A 23,285-nucleotide genomic window follows, 5' to 3' on the forward strand; every position below is an offset into this window, starting at 1 on the left:
TCACAGGCAAACAGCAACGGTTTCGACGGCGAACAATGAAGTTACATGGTTAGTTCCAAAGTGACTCTGTCATGAAACATATACTTCATCACATTCGGTCTCCGTCTTTTTCTGAAGGAAGTGTAGCGGTTCTTCCTTTCAATCCTAATGCTCAGTTGGCCCTAAGCCCTTACCTTTCCAACACATCGAAATTTGCCTTATATCCTATGGCACGGCCAAGCGAGAATTAAGTGGTGGACTGCAAGGATCTGCAAGTAGAGAACGACTGGGTTCGAGTCTCGGTCATCACGCGGATCATTGAATGTGTCTTATCACGAACAGATAGCGTACGCAGGTAAAGAAAAAGCATCTAGATAATTAAAAAGACATTTTTAGCTCGTTGTACGTCGGACAGGCAATCCTATTGGGATCTGTATCAATAAAGGTTGTAAAAATAGTCATGCATGCAGTTTTATCCGGGCGTAAAAGTCTAATGGTATGTTACTCACGAGGTAATCAGGCAATGGAAGTGACCACTGTTGTAAATAGATTTTTTTTTCTGCAAAGAGACAACGGTCAAAACAAAACCTTCTTTGTCTGAAATAATTCAGTCAGCCTTCCCCACCCCCCCCCCCCCGCATACAAAATTCCCGTCTCTGCACTCTCCTCAGAGGGTCTTAATGGGGATAACCGTTAGCCGTAAAACGGCCAAAAAATTTAGCCGTTAGGCGTAAAAATTGACAAATTTTAACCGTAAAAAAAGTTTACCGTGAATATAAAATCTGGTAGAAACAATGGAAAGGTGTTAACCATTAGCCGTAAATTGGCCAAAATTTTAACCGTTAGCCGTAAAAGCCATCACCCCATTGAGACCCTCTCCTCAGTTCCTCTTCTTCTGATATCTGCTCACCCAATAACCTTTACTGACAACTTCGGACTAAAAAGCAGTTTATTCTTTAAGATTGCAATAAACGAAGTATTTAAAACAGCTTCACATGTTTGGTCAACTACGATAATTGTGTTAACATTTCAGTAAAAAAAAATCCCTAAATCTAGAATTTCGAAATAGAACATACGATAATTTCAAGTTTGGCTTAGAATGACGATTAAACGGAGTGCAGTATTTAAGACTATCTAAAGACAAATAAATAGCTTTAACACTTACTATCATTAAATAGCTGAAAACAATTTTGTCAAATATCCTTTCTGAAATGTAAACAGTACAAGATCTTATATAATTGATATGCACCTGACAACACTTAAACCGCTTGTGTCAAGGTATTTTGGAAAGTATCATTCATCACGTTAACCAGACTAGCCTGAACTAGAAAAGCGAAAGAATCCACCCCTATAAGACCTATAGCTAATGAAAAATCATTCACACACACGCTCAGGATAAATAACAAAACTAAACACTGTGCAGGGAAATGCATAAATTCGTTACAATTGCCACGATTATGAGCTAAAAATTTCAAAAACTGTTTGACTGGAACTAAAACACTAACACTGTTAAACTAATATCACATCATGAGTCAAACATCAAGTTAACTAGTTAAGCCTTTCCATAGTCAACGCAAGGGTGGTTGGCTTGCAAAACCTGCAATTTCTTGTTTCCTGGGCGGTGTTTTTTCCTGTACAGTATGGCTGCGATAAGCACGACAAGCAAGAACCCAACAATGGCGCTGCCGACAGCAGACATGAGCATAATGCTTCTCATTCCCTTTGGTCGAACAGTCTCAGTGATAGTACCAGCTTCCTCTTTGCTCACATCACCGCCCATGTTGGGAAACACGACTTCAACGATGCCCACGTACCTCTTATTCACGTGTTCTCGAACGAACTCGGCCATCACGTTCTCAAACTGCTGGCATTTTCCATCGCGGGCGCAGCTCAAGAGCTCCAAGCACATTTCATGCAGCGTATCCATCCACTTTGGAATATGGGCTGTGCTGTTGTCATGGAAGGCATCGCTGAAATACCAGAAAAACCCAGTGCGATCTGTGACGCGTCGAATAGCGGCCATCAGTGTCAAGTACTCGCTCCATCCCAGATCATGAGGACAAAATGCGGTGCTAATGGGTGTAAACGCCTGGCCAGCGTAATTCAAGGCTGCATCGCACTCTGTGGCCAGCTTAAAAGGTATGTTTTCCGACATGTTACCCTTCTTTCCAAATTGGTGTACTAAGTCATCATCCACCACCATGTGGTTTGGTGTGAAACCGTCATATATAGTTACGCTTTCGTATGAAGAGGGATAAACGGCTTCAACTCTGCACCAACCAGGCTCACGACCAGCTCCGGAAATTCCTCGGATGAAGTCTCCATTGGATAGCTGTGATACGCGGATGATTCCTTTGCTTTGTTCCTCCACATGCATATCACCAGATACACACCCATTATTGTTGCAGCAGTCTCTACAACCGCTGCACCTTCTTTTGTCGTTGTTATCGACATCTACCTGAGCCAGTATCACTGGCACAAGGATGCCGATGATGAGCAGTGACAGTTTCATGATACGAGTTATGCTTCCTGTTTGTAGAGCCTTAGAGAATAAGAAAAAAAAAAGACAAAAGGAATAATTTACTATTAAAGGACAATAGGATAGAGGACATGTATATCAAGTAAGTCTGAGGGTATTTCACAAGAGCGTCATGACGACCTTGTTCGCAACGAGTACAAGTGACTCAGCTGAGACAGCATTCATCTACGAAAACAGAATCGCTGAGGTTGAAATTTCAACCGCTATTAAAAACTGATCAGCTTTTTGTCGCTATCTCACACTCAAGGCAGGTTTTGGAATACACCCGACACTGAAAGTTTTGCATGTTCACTTTGTGAATTCTATGTGCATCAAATATGTACAGTCATTTTTTCTTCGGGAATAATTCATTTAAGTGATCCAGTATCCTCAGACATTAGGGAGTGTAAGATGATACTATGGCTACGTGTGGTAAAAGGTTACCGAAAAATCACCGATTGGTTTAGAAATCAATCGGGTGACTTTGCTTAAAATGATTTCATTGCCTTGGCAGTGAAACTGAGAGCTGCAAACATGCAACTGCAACCGCGGTTGTTGATCCTTTACCGCTGAAACGGTCACGTACATGGGAGATACGTGTTCCAAATCAACGGAAGTTTATTTACCAAAGCGCTGAAAAGGTGGTAATGTAAAACTTAATGTCATCACAACTTATGCAGTCATTGTTTAAAATGTCATGCAACGTAAGTCTCTGATGGATTTTCCAATGTATTTTGTTGACAAGAGAAACGAAAGAATTTAATATTGAAGAAATGTCGCAAAAGTTCGATGTTTCCGCCGGCTTACAAATGTACTTCGTCGTAGAACTCACGTGTAATGCCATTTCTCTGTTAATTAGGGCCTTTTGCTCACGACATCACGAGTTGAAGGCTGTTATCAAATATTTTTAACCTCCTCAACTTGAATTGGGAAAACGATGCCTGCATCATGCAAGTGAGATGAAACTCGAAGATAAATGGAACTCAAGCAACTAGCTGCTGAACGAAAATGCCTGAAATCTCTATCAGATTTATTCATTATTTTTTCTTGTTGCGATAGTTTTGTCTTCCAAAATGCATCTTTTTAAACAAACCTTTTCGTCTTTCTAAGCAAGTTACGAGACGTCACATCAATTGTTTCTTATGCCAATCCCCTTCTTGAAGAAACATGGTATACTCTCGTCTAATCTCTGCTTTGCATCACAACAGAACAATCTGTTCTGGATATAGACCGATGAGGAACGGATCCTTTTAATTAGGATACCTGGGAGAGCATGATTAAATCGAATCTACTGAAATAGCAACAAAAACGTTCTTACATGAAAGCTGACTATTCCCTTTTAAAAGCAAGCACAGTGTCACCCTTTCTACAGCAACAAAGAGATAGAAGGAGAAAAAGCAATGAAAGAGAGAGAAACCAAATTAAAAAATAGACTGTTCGAGTTTCGAGAAGTTTCAGATTTTTGGACTCAAGACCCCAAACAATAAGGAATGTTTTCATGTTAACCCTATGACTTCATGTCTAGATTGGCTGCAGTTTGGCTAACGAAAGATCAGCGGAAATGGTGTAAATGCTGTCGTAAAATTTATACACGAAATCATCAAAGAGCAATCTAGGACGAAAAGGTGAGTTATGACGCGTGCAATTATTAAAACAAGAAGCACATTTCCTGCATGGAGCGCAATCCTCGTTTGAGGACGGGTGTAAAAAACTTTGACTCAATCTAATGACAGGTTTTCGAATGACATACATGTCGAACAGAATGAGTTGCTTGGGTGCAATTAGAATCAACGCAAGTTTTCTTATCGATATAGTTGCTTCTACACATGTGGTCGAATATTCACGCCACTAAAGCAAATTAATCGCGAACAAGACATAGGCCTCATTCTTATTCTTAACCTCATTCTTTTCCTATTCAACTTTTCTTGTTCATGATCATATAGTTGAATCTCAAATGTCGATTGAACTGGCTCTTTCGGTGAATTAGATTACCTTTGACTACCGATTTCAATCCACTGAATCCACGAGTGTATGTACGTTAATTTTACGGCTCTTTTGTCTTATCTCTTTGGGAACTTTTTGATCGAGTATGAGCTTACAAATGAGAACTTGCCTATCGATTGGCCCAAACTCGTGGAGCCGTGCATCAAAACACAACTTTTAACGATAACTATCATTCGCGTCGACTAACATAACCACTATGCTTACTGGTTGAATTTCAAAGTTGCACACCGTAAAATAAATTATCATTCAGTCCTTTTATGCATATAATCTGTTGTTAAAAGGAGGCTAAACAGATTCCATCAAGCGGACTAAAAGTTTCAGTTGTTAATACAGTGTACTCACCTCAAACTTTGCCAAAAATGAAATCCGGAGTTATCTTTGTTATGATGTCCAACGGTCACGAGGAGCCAATTTATACGCTTCGTTGTTGAGCCCAGCTCCTCTACGTGACCATGTTTTTTGTTTTGTTGTTTGCTGAGCAAGATCAGTTTTCTCACGAGAAAGTTTACAAAGCGCTGAAAAGGAAGTTTTGCACCATACATTCCTTCACACTTTGCAATGCAAGAAATCCAACAACTTCCTTGTTTGGAAATCAGGCAAAGAAGACCGTGATAGTCAACCTCTTAACTTTGTCTTTCCTTCTGTTTAACAGCTGACGAAGACTGTACCTCAGGCGTTTACATTTAATCGATATAGTCTAGAAAAAGCCACAGTGATGGAACCAAAAGCGAGCTGATGGGATGGACTTGAAGAAGAAACCAGTCGGATAAAACGCAAATCCAGTATAATACGTGATGTGCTGCCTTTTTTATTGTAATCTGGATATGCTGTTATTGCTAATACGTGTACATCAATCATCCTCTTATGTCTATCCCAGTAAGCTTTGAGAAGTCACGTTCATAGAGGAAATAAATTTAACAAAGAATACATCGCAGTGTTTCTTACTCACTTGGTTACTGATCGTTTAATTAATGTTTCATTTCGTTAATGACGAGTTAGCTTACGTCCATGTTCGCCTATGTCTCAGTGCAATTCGCTAACGTCTTATAGGTCGCTTTGCTATCGTATAGCAAAACGTTGAGTGATTCCATCTGTAGAATTCAGGATCGACCTCTAATCGACTAAAATGTCGATCACTGGTTGACTACAATTAAATGGACACAGAATACGGAAAAATCAAATTTTGTGATTCTTCACCCTCGCCGAAAGAAAATGTATTATTCTCCTCAAATAATTATCGTGCGATAGCGAAACAAACAGAAGAGTTATTTAGAACACAAGAGCTTCATTAAACTTGTTTAAATATTTGAATGTGTAGTCACCATCGATTCCATTTCAGACATATGATCCCAGCTCATTGGTAGTTCGTATGCAGTCAAAATTATATATTCCCCCTTTATAGTCTTTTTGCGACGACTGATCCCCTCAATTGCCCCTGAAAACCATGTGATTTCCGCAAAATCCCTCACCCCTCTCCCTCAAACGGGGCGAGTTGTCCCTTAAGCACTACGTTTCACAGGCGTTGTTAGACCTATTACGCGTAAAAAGCAGCGGTTGCAAAAGCGAAAAGTGAAGTTTAAATGGATATTTCCTCGCTGCGCAGCAAGGTCAAATGATGATAAAGCGGCTCTGACATGAAGCCTATGCATTACTCAAAAGGGGAAAAGCCCTTCCTGTCAATCCTATGCCTCTTTCGTTTTTAATACACCGAAATTTGCCTCGTATCCTATGACACGGCCAAGCAAGAATTAGGTAGTAGATTGCAAGTAAAAAGCGATTGGGCTCGAGTCTGTCATCACGTGGATCAAGGCCTTGTTTCTATTAAACATGTCTTATCACGACCATGATCAGATAGCGTAAGAAAATGAAGGAAAAGTATTCGGACAACTGACAATACAATTCTTAGGTCATTTTTCATCGAACAGGTAATCCCATCGATACGTGGATCAATCAAAATTCTCGAACGTGATTGGTTATCACCAGACTGATTTGAGCGCTCTTAGGACAGTGTACGCGTCATGCTTATAATTGGACAGTGTATTAGGACAGTTAACGCGTCACGCCTGCGTATACGAGGACAGTACGCGTCATGTGCACGCGCTGTTGTTGCGCACTTCGCCGAGTTAACTATTGTCTTTTTATGAAAACATTCAACGGATGTTTAGTTTCTCTCCCGAATTTTGTCATCACTTTGATTAGTTGGTAAAAGGAATTCTGTCTGAATCATGCTCGTGATTAACAAATGGAACTCCCGCTTCGCACTCGTCCGATTTTTTTTAATCACTCGTATGATTACAGACCGAACTGGACTCCACTCGGTCCTATTACTATTAATAATCAAGATTGAACAAAAGGTCAAAGTGTTTATGCATACAGCTTCTTTCTGGGCGAAAAAATTTCAAGGTACTCACGAGATAGCCATGCAATGGAAGTGACCGCTATTTCAGGTAGAACTAAAAGACACTTGTCAGCCTTTCCCCCGAACATAAAATTCCCATCCCTGCATTTGTCTCATTTCCTCTCCTTTTCATATCTACTCGCCCAAAGAAGTTCAGAGCTATGGGATGAAAAGCAGTTTATTTTTTTACGATTGCAATGAACGAAGTATTCAAACTAGCCTCACATATTTGGTCAATTAGGATAATTGTGTGAACTTACAGTTTAAAAAATTCCTAAAATCTAACATACCGAAATAGAAATTACGATCATATCGAGTTAAACCTAGAATATCGAGTAAATAGAATGCATATTGAAAGCGATTTGAAAATAGCATTAAAAATCTGAAAGCATTTTCGTCAAGTATCCTTCCCGAAAAAGTGCGAGATTTTGTATAACTAATATGTACATAACAAGACTTCAATCGGCTTGTGTTAAGATACTTATGAGAAAATCATTCATGATTTTACCTAGACTCGCCTACCCTAGTGACAGAGTATTAAGGGACACTATAAAAAAATCGCCTGCCAATGAGGGGTGGTCATTGGAAGACTACAGAGCCTTTTGGGGGGGGGGGGGAATCAAGTAAATTTGTTGTAACAAAACCACTCCTATGACGTTGTATGTCGCTGTCACACTAGTCACACATCATGGATCGCAAAAATCCACTTTACTAGTCTAGGCCTTTTCATTGACACTTTTGATTTGGGGGTGGCTGACTTGCAGAATCCGCATTTTCCTGTTTCCTCGGTGGTGTTTTTTCCTGTACAGTATGGCTGCAACAAGCACAACAAGCAAGAACCCACCTATGGCGCTGCCGATAGCAGAAATGAGCATAATGCTTTTCATTGTCTTAGGTCGAACAGTCTCAGTGATAGTACCAGCTTCTTCTTTCCTCACATCACCGCCCATGTTGGGAAACACGACTTCAACGATGCCCACGTACCTCTTATTCACGTGTTCTCGAACGAACTCGGCCATCACATTCTCAAACTGCTGGCATTTTCCATCGCGGGCACAGCTCAAGAGCTCCAGGCACATTTCATGCAACATGTCCGTCCAAAATGGTACATGAGCTGTGTCGTTATCATGGAAGGCATCGCTGAAATACCAGAAAAACCCAGTGCGATCTGTAACGCGTCGAATAGCAGCCATCAGGGTCAGGTACTCGCTCCATCCCAGATCATGAGGACAAAATGTGGTGCTGATGGGTGTAAACGCCTGACCAGCGGCGTTCAGGGTGGCATCGCACTCTGTGGCCAGTTTAAATGGTATGTTTTGTGTCACGTTGCCCTTCTTTCCGAATTGGTGTACAAAGTCATCATCAACCACCATGTGGCCCGCTGTGAAACCTTCATATGTAGTTACCGTTACGTTTGAAGAGGGATAAACGGCTTCAACTCTGCACCAACCAGGCTTACGATCGGCTCCGGAAATTCCTCGGATGAAGTCTCCATTGGATAGTTGTGATACGCGGATGATTCCTTTGCTTTGCTCTTCCACATGCATATCACCAGATACACAGTTATATACATTGCAGCAGTCCTTACAGTTTTTGCACTCTCTGTGAGCCAATTTCGCTGGCACAAGGATTCCGATGATCAGCAATGATAATTTTATAGTAGTCATGCTACTAGTTTGTAGAGCTTTAGGAAAAAAAAGAGAAAAGAGACAAAGGTAGTGATTAGAGAATAATAACCTAAAGGACATATGCATAAAGAAATCTGAAGGTGTTTTGCATGTGAACTTAGGATAAGGCCTTGCGTGCAAAGAGTCCAGGTGTAGTTTTTCTTTCTTTTTTCAAAGAACAGGGAGTGGAACCCGACCAAAATGTTATCACCTGCCCTTTAAAAACTAGTTAAGAAAGCCTAGGTCAACAACTGAATTATCTTTTTCTTTCATGTTTGTGCAGCTAGAAAACATTTAAACGCCGTGATGTATTGCGGAGATGTCGTGAATGTTTACACTTCGAAATGGCTAAAAAATCAACAGGCCTATGAAAAAAAAAATTATCAAGTAAATGTTTCCAGTCAAGAGTTTGGAATTAGAACGTTCGACTGAGTTCGACTTAAATACACTTTTTTGGTGACTTCAATTATCAGTTGATTATAAAATTCGACTTGACTGAATGGAATGGTGTCCATGTAGTGTTATTTTACAGCTCTTATGTCTAATTTTTTAAGGAACTCTTCAAGCTTTCTCGACCTCTCTCGCTCTCCATAGTAACGTGATTTGGCGCAGTCAACGTGTTTTTCAATCATGTTAGCAAGCTTCCTTTCTGTTGTTAGCATTTTCGACCTTTAAAGATATGCGAGACAATTTGAGAATGTACAATGATGAAAATTATGACAATTGTCAAATTTCTATGAAATATATATATAATTGTGCGGTTGTGTCAAACAACTCATGGACGCATTCTACTGACGTTTAATTAACATGTCAACCTTGGTATTTTAATAAACTCAATCCTGGGTAGCAGAGATCGAGTACGAGCATGAGAATGAGAACTTTCGTACCGAATGTTCCATTACGAAACCGGCGACTCTTGTTTGAATTGTGTGGGATGTAGCGTGACTGAAAGCCTTTGGTTCGAACTCGCGGAGCCCCACATCAAAACACAACTTTGAACAATAACTATCATTCGTGTCGACTACTGAACGTAACCACTTTGTTTCCTAGTAGAATTTCACTCTCGCAGAGCGTAAAATGTATTGTCATTCAAGCTGGTCGATTTATCCATAGACCCTGTGATTCAAAAAAGGGTCAGCAGATTCTGTCAAGTGGACTAAACGTTTCAGTTCATAATACCGCAAATAAAACCACTGTACTCACCTCAAACTTTGCTCAAAAATAAAAGAAATCCAGATTTATCTTTGTTCTGAGGTCCAACAACACCAGGAAGCCAATTTATACGCTTTGTTGTTGACCCTTGCTCCTTTGCGTGCCTATGTTTTTAATTTCCTTGTTTGTCAAGCAAAATAAATTCAGTCAGCGAACAAAAGAATGCGCGACGCTGAACTGAGAGAGCGGTAGTCTTTGCCGCGACGAGAAGAAGACATACTGACCACTGATCCTTTAAGTGAAAAAGTCAATGCATTATTTTACATTTCTTAAATCAAGCGATTAAAATGTTCAACTAATTAACGTCTCAACCGAAAAATAAATCGAGCTTTAATGCAATTCCTTTAAACGGCGGACGTGAGGAGGTGTACAGGCTGATAAACAGCGGAAGTTTAAAAAAGGGCTGAAAAGGAAGTTTTGCACACATGTGATCTCCTTAGCTCCATAAATTCCTCCACGCTTTATGATGCGGAAATCTAACAGCTTCCTTAGATTCTGGCAAAAGAAGACCGTGATAGTCAACCTCTCAACTTTGTCTTTCTTTCGGTTAAAAGTTGAGGAAAGCTTTGCCATAGTTGTTTACATGTAATCGATGTAGTCTAGAAAAAAACACGATGATTAACCAAAAGCATGTCTTTGGATAGCAAGATAGGCTTGAAGAGAAACCTGAAGGACAAATAGAGAAACTTGTGTAATAACTGATGCGTCAACGGATGCTGCTATTTATAACCCGTTTCCTTTTAATCATCCTCATTGGACAATCTCAGCAAGCGTTTTAGGAATCACGTTCATAGAGGGTGTAAATTTACGGTGAAAAAACAAGGCTGTGCGGAATTTGAAGAAATCGTGTACATAAGTATATTTCCTTTCTACGTTATATACTGTGTATCGTTTGTTAGAGAACAGTAAAGATCGATCTAGTGTCTGGGGCACTTATTTTCTTTGGTTAGTGAAGGAAGGGTGCTTATTCGAAACAGGCGCTTTTTAGGGACAGGGTGCTTATTCTTTATTTGAGAATCTGCAAAATGTTTGAAAGAAAACCGGAAAACGGACTTGACGACCCAGGTTCCTACCTGACTAGAACATAAAGTCAAGCAATCCCCGCAAAATTTTAAGAAGAGGTCATTCATAATACGAAGACTAATACGAAGGCCACAGTTTTTGTGATGAAGCTTTAAACCCCTTTACGTCACGTCCTTCCTTTAATGATGACTCCAAATTTCCTACCCTTCCCCCCCATCAGCAGCTCATTATGACTGACACGAATTTCAAAACTAATAGATATTTGAAACTGAGGTCGAGGTCGACACTAAGACAAAGTACGATCTTATTGGGCATATAGTTCAACAAGATCTGTTGGATAGTGTTGGTTCTGTAGCCTATAAATTCTAACCCTTTACACCCTAAAATTAGCATGAATATTCTCCATAGTGTTCTCTAAACATTTCCTAAGATGCCGACATGGAGAATTTGCCTAACGATCAAGATCTTCTTTAGTGGGTGATCAGCTCCTTTATTCTTCTGACCTTAGATGCCAGTCACTCTTAGGGTTCAAGAGTTAAAGAAGTACATAACTACCGATTGAAATAGAAGTCTTCCACAGTGAAGGAGGAGCCCTCAAAAGGTGTGTGGGTGAGGGAGTTCCGCCGTGTCCTTAAACCTTTGCATTGTTTCAGATAAATAATCATAAACTCCCTTCATCGGTTCACCTCGCTGCCCCGTCCAGGACTAGGGTGAGGGCAAAAATGAAAATTAACCTGCTGTGTCGACCTCATCCTGCAACTTATGAAATATTTGGACAGATTATTCAGCGATTAGATCTCAAATAATTGTCAGTATCATGCATGTTGAACACGCATCGTCAACGTTCAAACCCTATTTAAGGTCTTTGGTCCAGAAGACATCCACTTCAAGAGGCAATTCGTGAAATCACATTTCCTGTTTAAAACTTAAATGGCCGAAATGTTTTGAATGACCATATTTTTATTGGTTAATTGAAAGCAGATGTGGTACTTGTAAACTGCATCTCAGTTCAAGTTGCTCAGTTTGATAAGATTGTTCAAGTATCGTAAGTTAAAATAAAATGACCACAAAATTGATTTCGGAGGCAATTAATTGTTCCGGCCTGTGGTAAACTGCAAGTCGCAGAGCCCACACTCCATAGGGGAGTATTAAAAATACTTCATGTCTCAATTGCACCGCATCAAGCTCTATGTTGTCAGCCACCTAAATTTTGCAATTTCCATCTGGAGATTGCCATATCTTTGAACATGTTATGAACACATCTGAGAGTTAAGGCTTTACGCTAAACCACCAAAATGCCGTGCATCTCTATATATATAATTCAGAGCACTGGGCAGAAATCACATTGTGTCAACACCGTTTCCGGCCATCACAATGGCTTTGCTATGATCTTGAACAAGGAATTCCTAATAAGCGCGAGTCATCAGCTCGCGTTGATTACATCCCTGCCCGTTTTGCTGCCAGACGATTGTCTATTGTGCAAATTATGTATCGGTTAGAATGTCTTCAGCAGTTCAGACAAGGCAACAATTGATCTTAAACGAGGAATTCCCAGTAAGCGCGAGGAATTCCCAGTCATCAGCTCGCGTTGATCACATCCCCTGCCCGTTTTGCTGCAAGACGATTCTCGATTGTGCAAATTTTGTAATCGGTTAGATGTCTTCAGCACGTCATACAAGAGAGCAACTGATCTTGAACGAGGAATTCCGAGGGACGGTATTGAACGAGGGTATTCATTTCATGGAAACAGGAGGAAAAATATCAATAAAGTTTTAATTTGGTTTCAATTTGCTGCCTTTCAAAAAAATCGAAGTGGTTTCATCAACCCAATTTACACGGAGAAATTAAGAAAGAGGAAATAGATGCCTTTGTGAAATTTATTTCTACCTCGTCATTATTATTTAATCTCCTGCCTCTTCACAGAACTTGTTAACGTTTTGACTTGACAATGCAACTTTGTTGATGATGATGATATGATTTTCATCTGCTTTCTATTTGCGCAAAGTTCTAATATTATTAAATACTTTAAAGCGATACACTTGACCCGTGATATGTGATCATGTTAACCTACCACACACCAAGGTGTACATAACATCCTAAGTTACATCATACTCTTCGGACTGTCACCTGCAAATGTTCTTATCAATTTTTTAAATTTTGAATTCCCATTCCAAGTTATGATAAGTAGTCTGATAGCCTCCTTAAAAGAAGTGAATTCAGAAAATGCTGCCAACCACACAACCTGCAATGCCTGCGCCGTGTCACACCACCTACGTAGATCCCTCAGAAAATCCACAGATTCCAGTGCCGAAGGTGTTTGGGCATACTCTAACTGAACGAAGACCTGAAGTAGTAAACACGAGGTTCAAATTAGAAATAAAAGACATTGGACAGTTTTATATGCATCGTTGCCCTCGCCACTCGCGCGCTTTATGTATTGTATTACATGTCGAGATTTCTATCGCGTGATAGTTCGTTGATGAGGGAGACGCCGAAACAACCATCTCGCAAGAAAACGAGAGCGAATAATCTATTTGTTTGATGTAATTCTACTAGCCGCTCTAAACTTACCATCAAGAAAGGCTCGTGTTTTTTTTTTATAACTACGCGATGTTTATCTTCTCAGGTTACTCACTGTCTATCACGGAATAGTGATACAACACTTAAGGATTTATACTAAATATAATTACAGCATGTCCGTGCTTACTACCGGGTCGAGAGAAGAGTCACATGATGATTATTTGCATCTCTCCGAACTAAATGCACCATAACAATTTTCAGAACACCCCAACAGCTGAAAATTTGTTCGACGTTTCAGACGTACAGATTTAGATAATCATCATTATCATCGAAGTGTTCGTAAACATCAGGTTTTATAAGTTCACCGCCAATGCGCCACTAAACAAGAGACGTTTAAGGAAACTGACTACAACAAACACAGCAACAGACCTATTTTGAGGAACATCAAACTTCATCAAGATCATTCGCTTTACGTCGGTGAATTTAGTTTAAAAAATGATAATCATGCAAATGTCCAAGGGTCATTTAGTTTATCAGTCTAAACGGAACAGGGTCATCGAAGAATGGTAAATAACCCAACCGCCTTTAAATAACTACAATGATTTCTTTGGTAATAGGACCTTAAAAGGTAGATCGATTTCAAAAGCTCCCCAAAAAATGACAGCGATCTTTGGAATGGGGCATTATAGGAGGTGATCCCTTCACACCTAGCATGTTTATAGGAGGTCACGCCTTGATTTGATTTGCTATATAACACGCAGCTACGTTCTTTAATCCTCAGACAGCTACGGTGAGTTTCTTTGAGGAAAACAGATTACTGCAACACGCGTGCACACGTTACGCTTTTCAATATGATTACCACAGCGCTAAGAAAGTTGTGTTTGGTAGCGGCCATCTTAGAAGTCCTTTATGGAGGAAACTCGGTTTACGGTTCCAGTATTTACGTCGGTGGACACGAAGCCGGGACATATTCGGAGGGGAAACCATCAGAGAGTATTTATTCAGAAGGTAAGGAAGCAATTCGATTTGTGCACGCACGGAAATGATTGAGGGGATTAAAAAGTTTACAGATTAAAGCGAGTACTTTTGGTTTTTAAACGTGACGAAATACAAACTGTTTTGTAATATGCGAACGAGTCTGACTGCTATCAGCGTGCTCGATGTCTCGGCGTCGTTCAAAGACTGAAAAACACTTCTAAATCAAGTGTTAATCCGATGGCGCACAGTGTTGATAAATTTTTTTCTTATTATTTAATGGAAATAACAAGATTGCGAGACTTACTCACTGAAAAATGTGCGCGCATCGTCAATGAGGTGCGTGAAATATCATCTGCAAACAATTTTGGTCTTTTTCGTTCTTGGTCCTGTTTCGTCTATATCGCCTGTGCTTCGTTATCGTTTTTAACCCTTTAGAACCTACATCGGTGTGAATTTCCTCCTTACTGTTTTCTTTAAATTTCCATGGGTGCTGACAAGGAGAATTTGCTTGGCAATCTAGAGTTTCTTCTATTGGTGATCATTCCCTTCATTCTCTTGACCTTAATGTCGGATTCAAAGGTAAATTGTTGGGAGATTTTGGATACTAGTTACTTTTGAGGATTAAATGGTGAGCAAACCTGTAGGAGTCCTTCTGGGAATTACAAAGAATGAAAACCTTTTAGAATCGACGACGAGTATGGCATCAAGCATCATTTTTTAAACCTAGTTTTCGGCGAAATACTTAGAAAATATAACATTTCTGAGCCTCATTGTACTCTTCATAGGCAGTGAAGTATGCCCTGCTATTATAACCAGACGTAATCAAACCCTTTCCAAGTGGGAAAGCGAAATTCTGCTCATGCATCAGTGTCATGTTTTTGCCAACGCGCTGTTGTGTTGGAACTCGCTCGCTCGCGTTAACAGATTTTGTCTTTTTCCCGCCAATATAACGCACATTCGCGCGTGCCCAGTCTATCACTAAGGAAATATCTGAGTTCGCCGCCTCACTTGTCCTAGAATCCAAAGGTCTCAAACTGACTTTAAATACTATGACGGTAGCTCTTGGAGGGAAACTTTGTGCACTTCAGTAGTCGGTCGTTGTTTAAAAGCGTACTTGTGAAGGGCTCCGTTTAAAGTTAATTGATTATAAAGTACTCGCCTTTTGCACAGATGATTATATCAGAGAATAGTTACACTAGTTGACATAGACTGAAGGGTTTGGTAGATGAAGAAATGTCACCACAATGATCTTGCATTTTATTTGTTGTAAATGATAATCTTGGTAGAAACTGCCCTGCAATAACTGAAAATCCCTTCTTTTTTAGTAGCTTGCTTTTTTCAAATACATATTTCTTCTTGATGAAACACTTGGCATGCTGGAACATGTTACGACGGTATTCATTTGACCGGAAAATCTCGCGATCCATACCAGTATTAAATTCTGAAAATTCAGTATGCGCTTTGGTAATAACTTCATAAGGCGATTAGCTGTTCATATTGGACCGAACGGGGTCAAAAATATTCAAAGACGGTTCTAGAAGGTGTAAGTTATCATCGCTTGTGGTCTCATCTGTATCCTGAAATTTCCAACTTTAGTAACTGAGCGGCTGGCTAAGATTATTTACACATCTGTTTGGAATCTGTTGTAAAAAGTATTCAAATCTGTCGGTACCTAAAAGAGCCGAAAAAAAGCCTTTTAACCTTTGTTAGACAATGGATTCCTTAGCTAGATGATAAGTTTAGTTGGGAACAGCTATGATTTCTCTCAGTTTTAGTTAAATTAGGAATATTTCAATCGTGATAAAAAGGTTTGCTTTTCCATTTCGTGTCCTCTCCTGCAGCGTTAAGGACTAAATTTAACCGGATTCCAAAACTTTTAGCCAGAATTCTCCCTCTGTCCCTCCACGGTTTTATTCTATTTCTCGACGCGATTAACTAGGGTTTCACAATATTTGAATTCGCCTGTCAAGGGTATATTCTTTACTTTGACACACCTAAATGGGATTTTACTTCATTTGAAAGAGGTTCTTAGTACAACTTTAACTTTGATATAGGTTCTTAGTCTTTATATGTGTTTTTTTCAGCATACTTAGGAGGAATATATTCGATGAATTAATCCAGGCTGTGACACATAAGCTCGGATTATCACACTGAACTTGTTAAACAAGTGTTGAAATTACCTCCCCACGCCGAAAAACCTACAAGGATTAATGCTATTTGCAGACAATACTGCGGGATTTATCTCAGAGTGGCTTCTTTCTTTGAAAATATCCTAACAAGAAATGTTGTATACATTCCACCACAAACATCTTAGATATTCATTTCTAACCAAAAAGGAATTCCATTTTTTAATTTAAAAAATACTTTTCCTTTACCCATTGTTATTTCCCCAAAGAGTGCGTCAATCATCATAACTTTTTGCCGCGCGAAGCACAGGGTTCTGAGCGGCCTTTTAGTGAAGTTTTAAAACGAGGAGAACCACGTCAATCTTACGTCGAAATGACCGATTAGCAGACAATCTAATTATACTGAAGTCACGAAAGCTTTGCTTTAAATTTTAGCGCATTCAAACTTTGGAAACTTTCTCGACGAAATCCATTAAAACTCTAACTGCAAGCCAATTAATTATATCACTTGGAAACTGTAGCTAAAACCTGCATAATCTGAAACAATTGCAAGAGTTATTCTAGGGTGAGAAGATTTATCTGCGGTTACTTGCTGCCTCTTAAAAGTTATGCAACAGATGGCGAAAGTAACTCGTAAGTTGTGAAATAAACCTTTGGAAAGAAATGCTAAACTTGACTTGAATCGCTAAAAGAAATGTATCACAAATGATATCTTTTTCATGGTGATGGAAAAAGGAACAGATATTTTGAGTCGATGAACATAAGCCTGGTGGAAAATTTATCGATAGAAAAATGTCTAGAAAAAACGTTTGCGTGATAACGATAAGAATTTGTTTTTTCTACTTATCAGCAGCTAATATTAAAGCGGAAGAATGGCACGATCGATGACCTCATAATGACAGTATTGGTAAACATTTCGCAGAAAGCGTCTGGCCCTCGAAGCAGCCTACCTGAAATTAAGAAGTATCAGTCATAAGTTTGGCACTAATTTCTCCTTTCAGCTTATCATCTATCTTATTCATCTATCTCTCAGGACCTCCAGTGTCGCTCAGAATAATGAGATAAAGATGGTAATCACATTCAAAATAATTTGAGGAAGATGATTGTTCCATTTTTAACCACAGTCAAGTGGTAGCTATCATTTGCTCACGACTTCAAGTTGATTCAGTTTTCAATCAATTCAGTATGTTTTTAATTTGCGAATTTCGTATACGTAAGCTAAAGAAAGCTCAGCATATCTTTCAGCCATCACACCCTAGCCTCAGTATGCATAATCTTCTTACTGTTCTCTTTTCATTTTAAATGGTTCTGACATGGAGATTTGTTTCACAACCACGAGCTTCTTTAATTGCCGAGTTCACACGCTCGTCACACAAAGCAGCGAGCATGCAATCCTGTTACTGCAAGAATTTGGGTGTCAGACAAGTTATAAAAAAAAAACAGAAGTCTGAAGGGGCGGGTGTTGTTGGGTCCCTACACCTAAAGCCCTCGTTTCAATTCCCTTTCGATCTGCCACTGATAGGGGTCGATAAAACAAATGTTCCCGTAGCCTGCGGAGGCGTGATTTTGGCGAGTGATTACTCGTATATCATTCTCTTCGTGAAAAATTATATAGCTGCCACCTTTGATTTTTACTGCAGCGGATGGTTGGGGAGAGAAATAAATTTGTACTAAGGGGGGTGAGTGACGGTCAAAAGGAAGGAAAGGGGAGGGAGGAGGGTGTGGAAATGAATCCCTCGACTTTCTCCTGCCCCCTTCGCCCTAGCGTTCACTCTAATTCTAAATCGGATGTGTCCGGTTGGATAAACGATCGCGAGCTTGTAGCGTTAATCAGGAGCCCATTGCTTAGTAATGGGCTCCTGCATTAATGCATCATGGTACAGACGCCTGCATTGCAGGATAGTCCTCCCGGGTCATTGTACAGACTGAATTCATAACTTTTCCATAATGTCTTCACATGGTGTCTAGCGTACTGTCCAGCTTGTATACTATAAACGAATTTACGGTTGAATTCAGCCGCGTTTACACTTACACTCTTTTCTAACCAAGCATTGTTTCTTACAGTGAAGTGTGTGGACCAAAACAAACGGCAGTGCAATAAAATCATTGGTTTTTATGGAGAGAAAGCCTGCAATACACGCGATGAATCCTTACGGTATGTTGTGGAAAGTGTCTGCCAGGCTACATGCGGCTTCTGCACCGAGAGTAAGTCATTCTGCCTTATACCTTCCTATACTTGTCTTAAAGAAATTGGCGAGTGTGGACAATAGAGATATAGGACATAGTCAAATAAATATAGTCAGGAGCCTATTGAGTAATGGGCTCCTGGTATTGTATATACATGTTGAAAAGAGTTTGCAAAAACAAAAACATGAAGCAATGCCCTAAGGTATTGTCTCGCTGTTCCGGATGTCTAGCACAAGCTGCTGTGAGAGGGAAATAGGAGACGTGAAGCTTCATTCAGAGTGTCTCAAACAAAGAATCACTCGGCTCCACAAGAAAACTTAATTTCTCTCGGCGTTGCGTCCTGGTCTTTTTAGGGCTTTTGGTATAAGGTTTTTGTTTTCTTCATACAGTGTATTTATTAAATAAAGTATAAGTTCACCTTCCTTTCCAATTTCTGCTTTCCTCCGCCCCCCCCCCCCCCCAGCTCTACACGTGGTCAGAAAGAATGCCTATTCCAAAGAGTGGAGTGGATACTTGATTTTTTTTTTGTCACCGCTGAAAATAAAACTAAAAAAAAAAGTACTAATGGTACAACATCAACTATCACATTCTTTTCCATTGTCTTCTTCTATAATATATAGAGTGTCAGGACGAGGTCGGCGAAGAACTTTGCGAGCAGTTTGAAGGTTACTGCGACCACACTGACCTGGGTGAACTTGTACGAGAAATGTGCGGCAAGACATGCGGAAGCTGTCATCAGGCTCCAAGGAAGGAAGAGAAGAATTTTGTGGTCCTTAACCAATAACTATGAACAACGGTTGCAGAGACATGTGAAGCAACACCCAAGCAGGATGTTAGTCGAAACCACGATACCAAATACCAGCTTTAGACTCCTTCACAGCCGTTTTTGGGATGTCACGTAACGATGCATCACTTGTTCTTGCATGACATTCCATGAAAACCTTGGTCCGCTACTTGTAAATATTGTAGAAGAGGCAAAAAGAAGAAAAAAAATTTAAAAAAAAAACCGGTTTACGTTAGGACTTCCACTTTCCCCTTCTGTCTTTCAGTGCGTTTATGTATTATAGAAAGGATTAAAAACAGTTCCTTTGTGATTAAAGTGTTGATGTTTTAACCTGTAAGCGAAGTTCATTTCAACGAAAATTGTTCCTAACAGTTCATGTTTAGGAAGCAGAGATCGGCCTATTAATATGTTGAACACATGTTGTGTTGAACACTCAATAAATAGCAAAAAAAAAAAAAACTTTAGCAGTGCCTTATCTATTAATACCACATGCAGACCCGGACGAAAGGAAAGCAAAAAAAGGAGTGACTGAATCCGCGAACTTTACGGCTAGTGTTTCAGATTATAAATTACATATCCCTTCCTACCAATTTACACCGAAGAAAGATCTGCAGTGAGAGAATTGCATATTTCCCTTCTACTCACTCGTTCGGCCGCGAACGTATTTGCAGTTTTGAATTTCGTGCTGTGTCCTCTACGTATAATTTTACCAAATTATTTCGAGGTTAATCAGTTTTATTTCATGTAGTCTACTCAGGTAGACCTCAGACCCTCTACCGTAAACGGACTCGGTTTGTGAAAACTCTACCATGAGTCTCAACTTTCTTAACTTGAGGAACTTTATTTTGAAGTAACTGTGAGCTGGATTGTTGTTCAGTGAACATGCTGCAAGTCTGAACTGAACTAAACTTGCTACCGATTATCTGATCCTGCGAACGCCAGGTTTTGAAAAAAAACTGATACATTTTAATGTGCCTGGATGTCATCAAGGAATAATTGACTTCCAGGAGAATGAGAGTCGCCGAAGAACTTCGAACGAACCTCTGCCAATTCCAGTTTGGTAGGAAAACAAGAAGTAACGGAGAACGGCAACGTGGGTTAGATAAAGCTGGCCTATAGGATTGAAAATGGAAACCATTGACACCGGCCACAATTTAGGTAAGGGACATTCAGTTGATTTGTCTCACTTGGCATCCGTGGTTCTTTATGATGCCAGTGACGGTGTAGTCCATCCCTGGTGACGGACAGTTTGCAAAGGAGGCAGGGTTACCAAGCTGGGTCTACGCGGGCCGTTAGAAACGTCTACACTGGTAATTTTTTAAGCAAACTGCGGCTTAGCGTCTCAGAAGCGTCGGTTTCACGGGGTAGATTGAGGTTTTAGTGAACTGAAATGAAACTACAGTACATGTGCTTTGATTCTGCCTTGGATTTGTGGCCGCCCGGTCATTTTAAGCTTGGATTTTTTGCTTCTCGTATCGGGCGTTCGGATATGGATGTGTGCAACATTGGGCTTCTCTGATGTACGTAGTAAACCTAGAAATGGATAGCAGGTAATTTAGTGTTAACAACTGGGTTGAAAACGTAAATTAGCCACCGTAAAGGGTAAAAAAGCTGACGTTTCGAGCGTTAGCCCTTCGTCAGAGCGATTAGAGGAATTGTGGGTTGTGTGTGGATTTATATGTCGAAAGTGGAGCTACGCCATTGGTGAGAATATGGTGACGAGAAAACAGGAATAAATTAGTTGAATGAAAAGCGCTCGTTGATTCCGTGGGGATTAAGGGTGCCGATTTGGAATATAAATTTTTGTTCTAGTGTTTTACGGCTTTCCGAACTGCCTAGATGTAAGGAAAGGCCGCAAACTGCCATATGCTGTTTAGAATGATAAGGAAGATTAAAGTGTCTAGCGACTGGTTTGGATGCGTCCTTGTCATTTCTTTCCACATTGCGAAGGTGTTCTCGGAATCGGTCACCCAGTCGTCTTCCTGTTTCGCCGATGTATAACTTATTGCAATAAGTACAAGTTATGCAGTAAATAACATTGGCGGAGGTACACGTAAAGTGATCAATGATCTTAATGGATCTTTTGGGTCCCGATATTTTCTCTACGTTATGAATGAAAGGACAAGTTTTGCAACGTGAGCGAGCGCATTTTAAAGTTCCAGATTGGCGTAGCTCCACTTTCTACATATAAATCCACACACAACCCACAATTCCTCTAATCGCTCTGACGAAGGGCTAACGCTCGAAACGTCAGCTTTTTTGCCCGCTTCACGGTGGCTAATTTACGTTTTCAACCAGTTGTTAACACTGAATTACCTGCTATACTCTCCCACCGACGCAGCACCACAGTTTCTTTAGAAACTTACCCCTTTATCTAGAAATGGATAACTCGCTAAAATGGGTTCTTTTTAACACAGTAAGCATTCAATCACTGTGGAAGTAAGGTGAGGTATTTTTCTTGAGAATTTGACAGTATTTTTTATTCCTAAGAGCGGTCGTAAATATTCTCACATGGAATATTCGGGAGTCACTACATCACGGGCGACGAATTGGGGAAGAAGAAAAGATCAAAATACGAGTGATCAGCGGGGAAACAAATTCAATACTTCATATAGAGACATATCAGTTATAGTTGCGGAAAACAATAGTGTTGTAACGCCGAAATATCAACAGTATACTTCGCTAAATAAAATGCTAAGCAATTTTTCAAAAGTGTTTATGGCACATATATCTTTTTACTGCTCTAATAAACAATGGAGGCATCGGAAAAGGCATCGGTGGCATCCGGAAAGGCACCAAGAAGAATTATATTTACGTTTTGTAACTTGCTGCGTGACGTGCGTGACGAAAAAAGAAAACCAAAACCGTGGTTCCCGAATGAATTCTCCCACCTTGCCCCAAAAAATTTTCAAATTTTTCGCAACTGTACCTGTTCATATCGTAAGTCCGGCCAATCCTCTATGGTCATTGGCCCCCGTATTGAAAAAGCTCTCCTAAACGAGTGGCCCTGATTATAAATTTTTAAGCATGGTAAACACATTAGCCTTAACTTGGCTGTTCTTGAAGCTCAGTGTTTTCCTACATGCCTTTTTCACGTGAAATGAGGGGAATATATATAATAAACACTAAAAGAACTACAGCTGATGGAAACTTTAAATTTCTTATCTAAAGGCTGTGGATACAAACTTTTTAATGACTCTAAAAATATAAAAAACTAGAACGAAATTTTTTTAGAGTTGGGGGGAATCGAAAGTCGCGATTGCAAAATTCAAGTGAAAAGCATGACAATAAAGCATGACAATAAAGTAATTTACATTTGAAAAGCAGAAAGGTTTGCATCATAACAAAGTCAATCTTAATCTTACTCCTCTTCAAAGGCTTTGCAACCCAGCGCAACTGTAAAATGGACTATTATGTTGCATTCTTGGTGGTAGCAATGCGACTGAAAATATCTTCGTACTAGAAATTTAAAACTTCGAAACCCTTTCTCGTGGTCATTGCGTGTGTCACCATTGTTTCCACAGCGTGACTTGACAGTTTTTTTGTAATGAATGAATGCACAAAGTAATTATGCACGACAAGTATTTAAATTAAGCTGGTTTCAAGGTGGTAAGTCTTACCTGAATGAACAACAAATTATTTTATTTGCTCGTGTGAACGTATAAATAAGGTTTCAATAATCATGCGTTGTAGTTAGCGTTACACGTGAGTCCACAATAGTACAGCGAACAAAAACGAGACCGTTGAGCGCTTGCAATTTCTTGTCAATCTTCTTTTGTTAACCCACTCATCAGATAGTTTCGCTACTCGTCAAGTTTTTCCTCTACAAAACTCCTTGTTCAAAAACTAGCTCGCTAATTAAATTGGCCATTCATATGAACATATCAAC

General features: G+C 39.8%; 3 protein-coding genes across 3 annotated transcripts; 1 reads left to right on the forward strand and 2 right to left on the reverse strand.

Annotated features, from left to right (window-relative positions):
- Positions 1-924: 924 nt before the first annotated feature.
- Positions 925-5,142, reverse strand: LOC131788910 (uncharacterized). The gene is made up of 2 exons (XM_059106005.2): positions 4,844-5,142; positions 925-2,521 (listed from the first exon to the last, which is right to left on the reverse strand). The coding sequence occupies exon 2, from the start codon at positions 2,489-2,491 to the stop codon at positions 1,532-1,534; it is 960 nt and encodes a 319-aa protein (XP_058961988.2). The 5' UTR covers positions 2,492-2,521; positions 4,844-5,142; the 3' UTR covers positions 925-1,531.
- Positions 5,143-7,071: 1,929 nt separating this feature from the next.
- LOC131788920 (uncharacterized) lies at positions 7,072-9,839 on the reverse strand. Its single transcript, XM_059106013.2, has 2 exons — positions 9,770-9,839; positions 7,072-8,583 (listed from the first exon to the last, which is right to left on the reverse strand). The coding sequence occupies exon 2, from the start codon at positions 8,564-8,566 to the stop codon at positions 7,616-7,618; it is 951 nt and encodes a 316-aa protein (XP_058961996.2). The 5' UTR covers positions 8,567-8,583; positions 9,770-9,839; the 3' UTR covers positions 7,072-7,615.
- Positions 9,840-14,051: 4,212 nt separating this feature from the next.
- LOC131790650 (uncharacterized) lies at positions 14,052-19,836 on the forward strand. The gene is made up of 3 exons (XM_059107887.2): positions 14,052-14,329; positions 18,490-18,630; positions 19,233-19,836. Exons 1-3 carry the CDS (start codon positions 14,173-14,175, stop codon positions 19,394-19,396), a joined length of 462 nt encoding a protein of 153 aa, XP_058963870.2. The 5' UTR covers positions 14,052-14,172; the 3' UTR covers positions 19,397-19,836.
- Positions 19,837-23,285: the final 3,449 nt, after the last annotated feature.

This window comes from Pocillopora verrucosa, chromosome 2 (genome assembly GCF_036669915.1).
Source record: "Pocillopora verrucosa isolate sample1 chromosome 2, ASM3666991v2, whole genome shotgun sequence".
Classification (NCBI taxonomy): domain Eukaryota; kingdom Metazoa; phylum Cnidaria; class Anthozoa; order Scleractinia; family Pocilloporidae; genus Pocillopora; species Pocillopora verrucosa.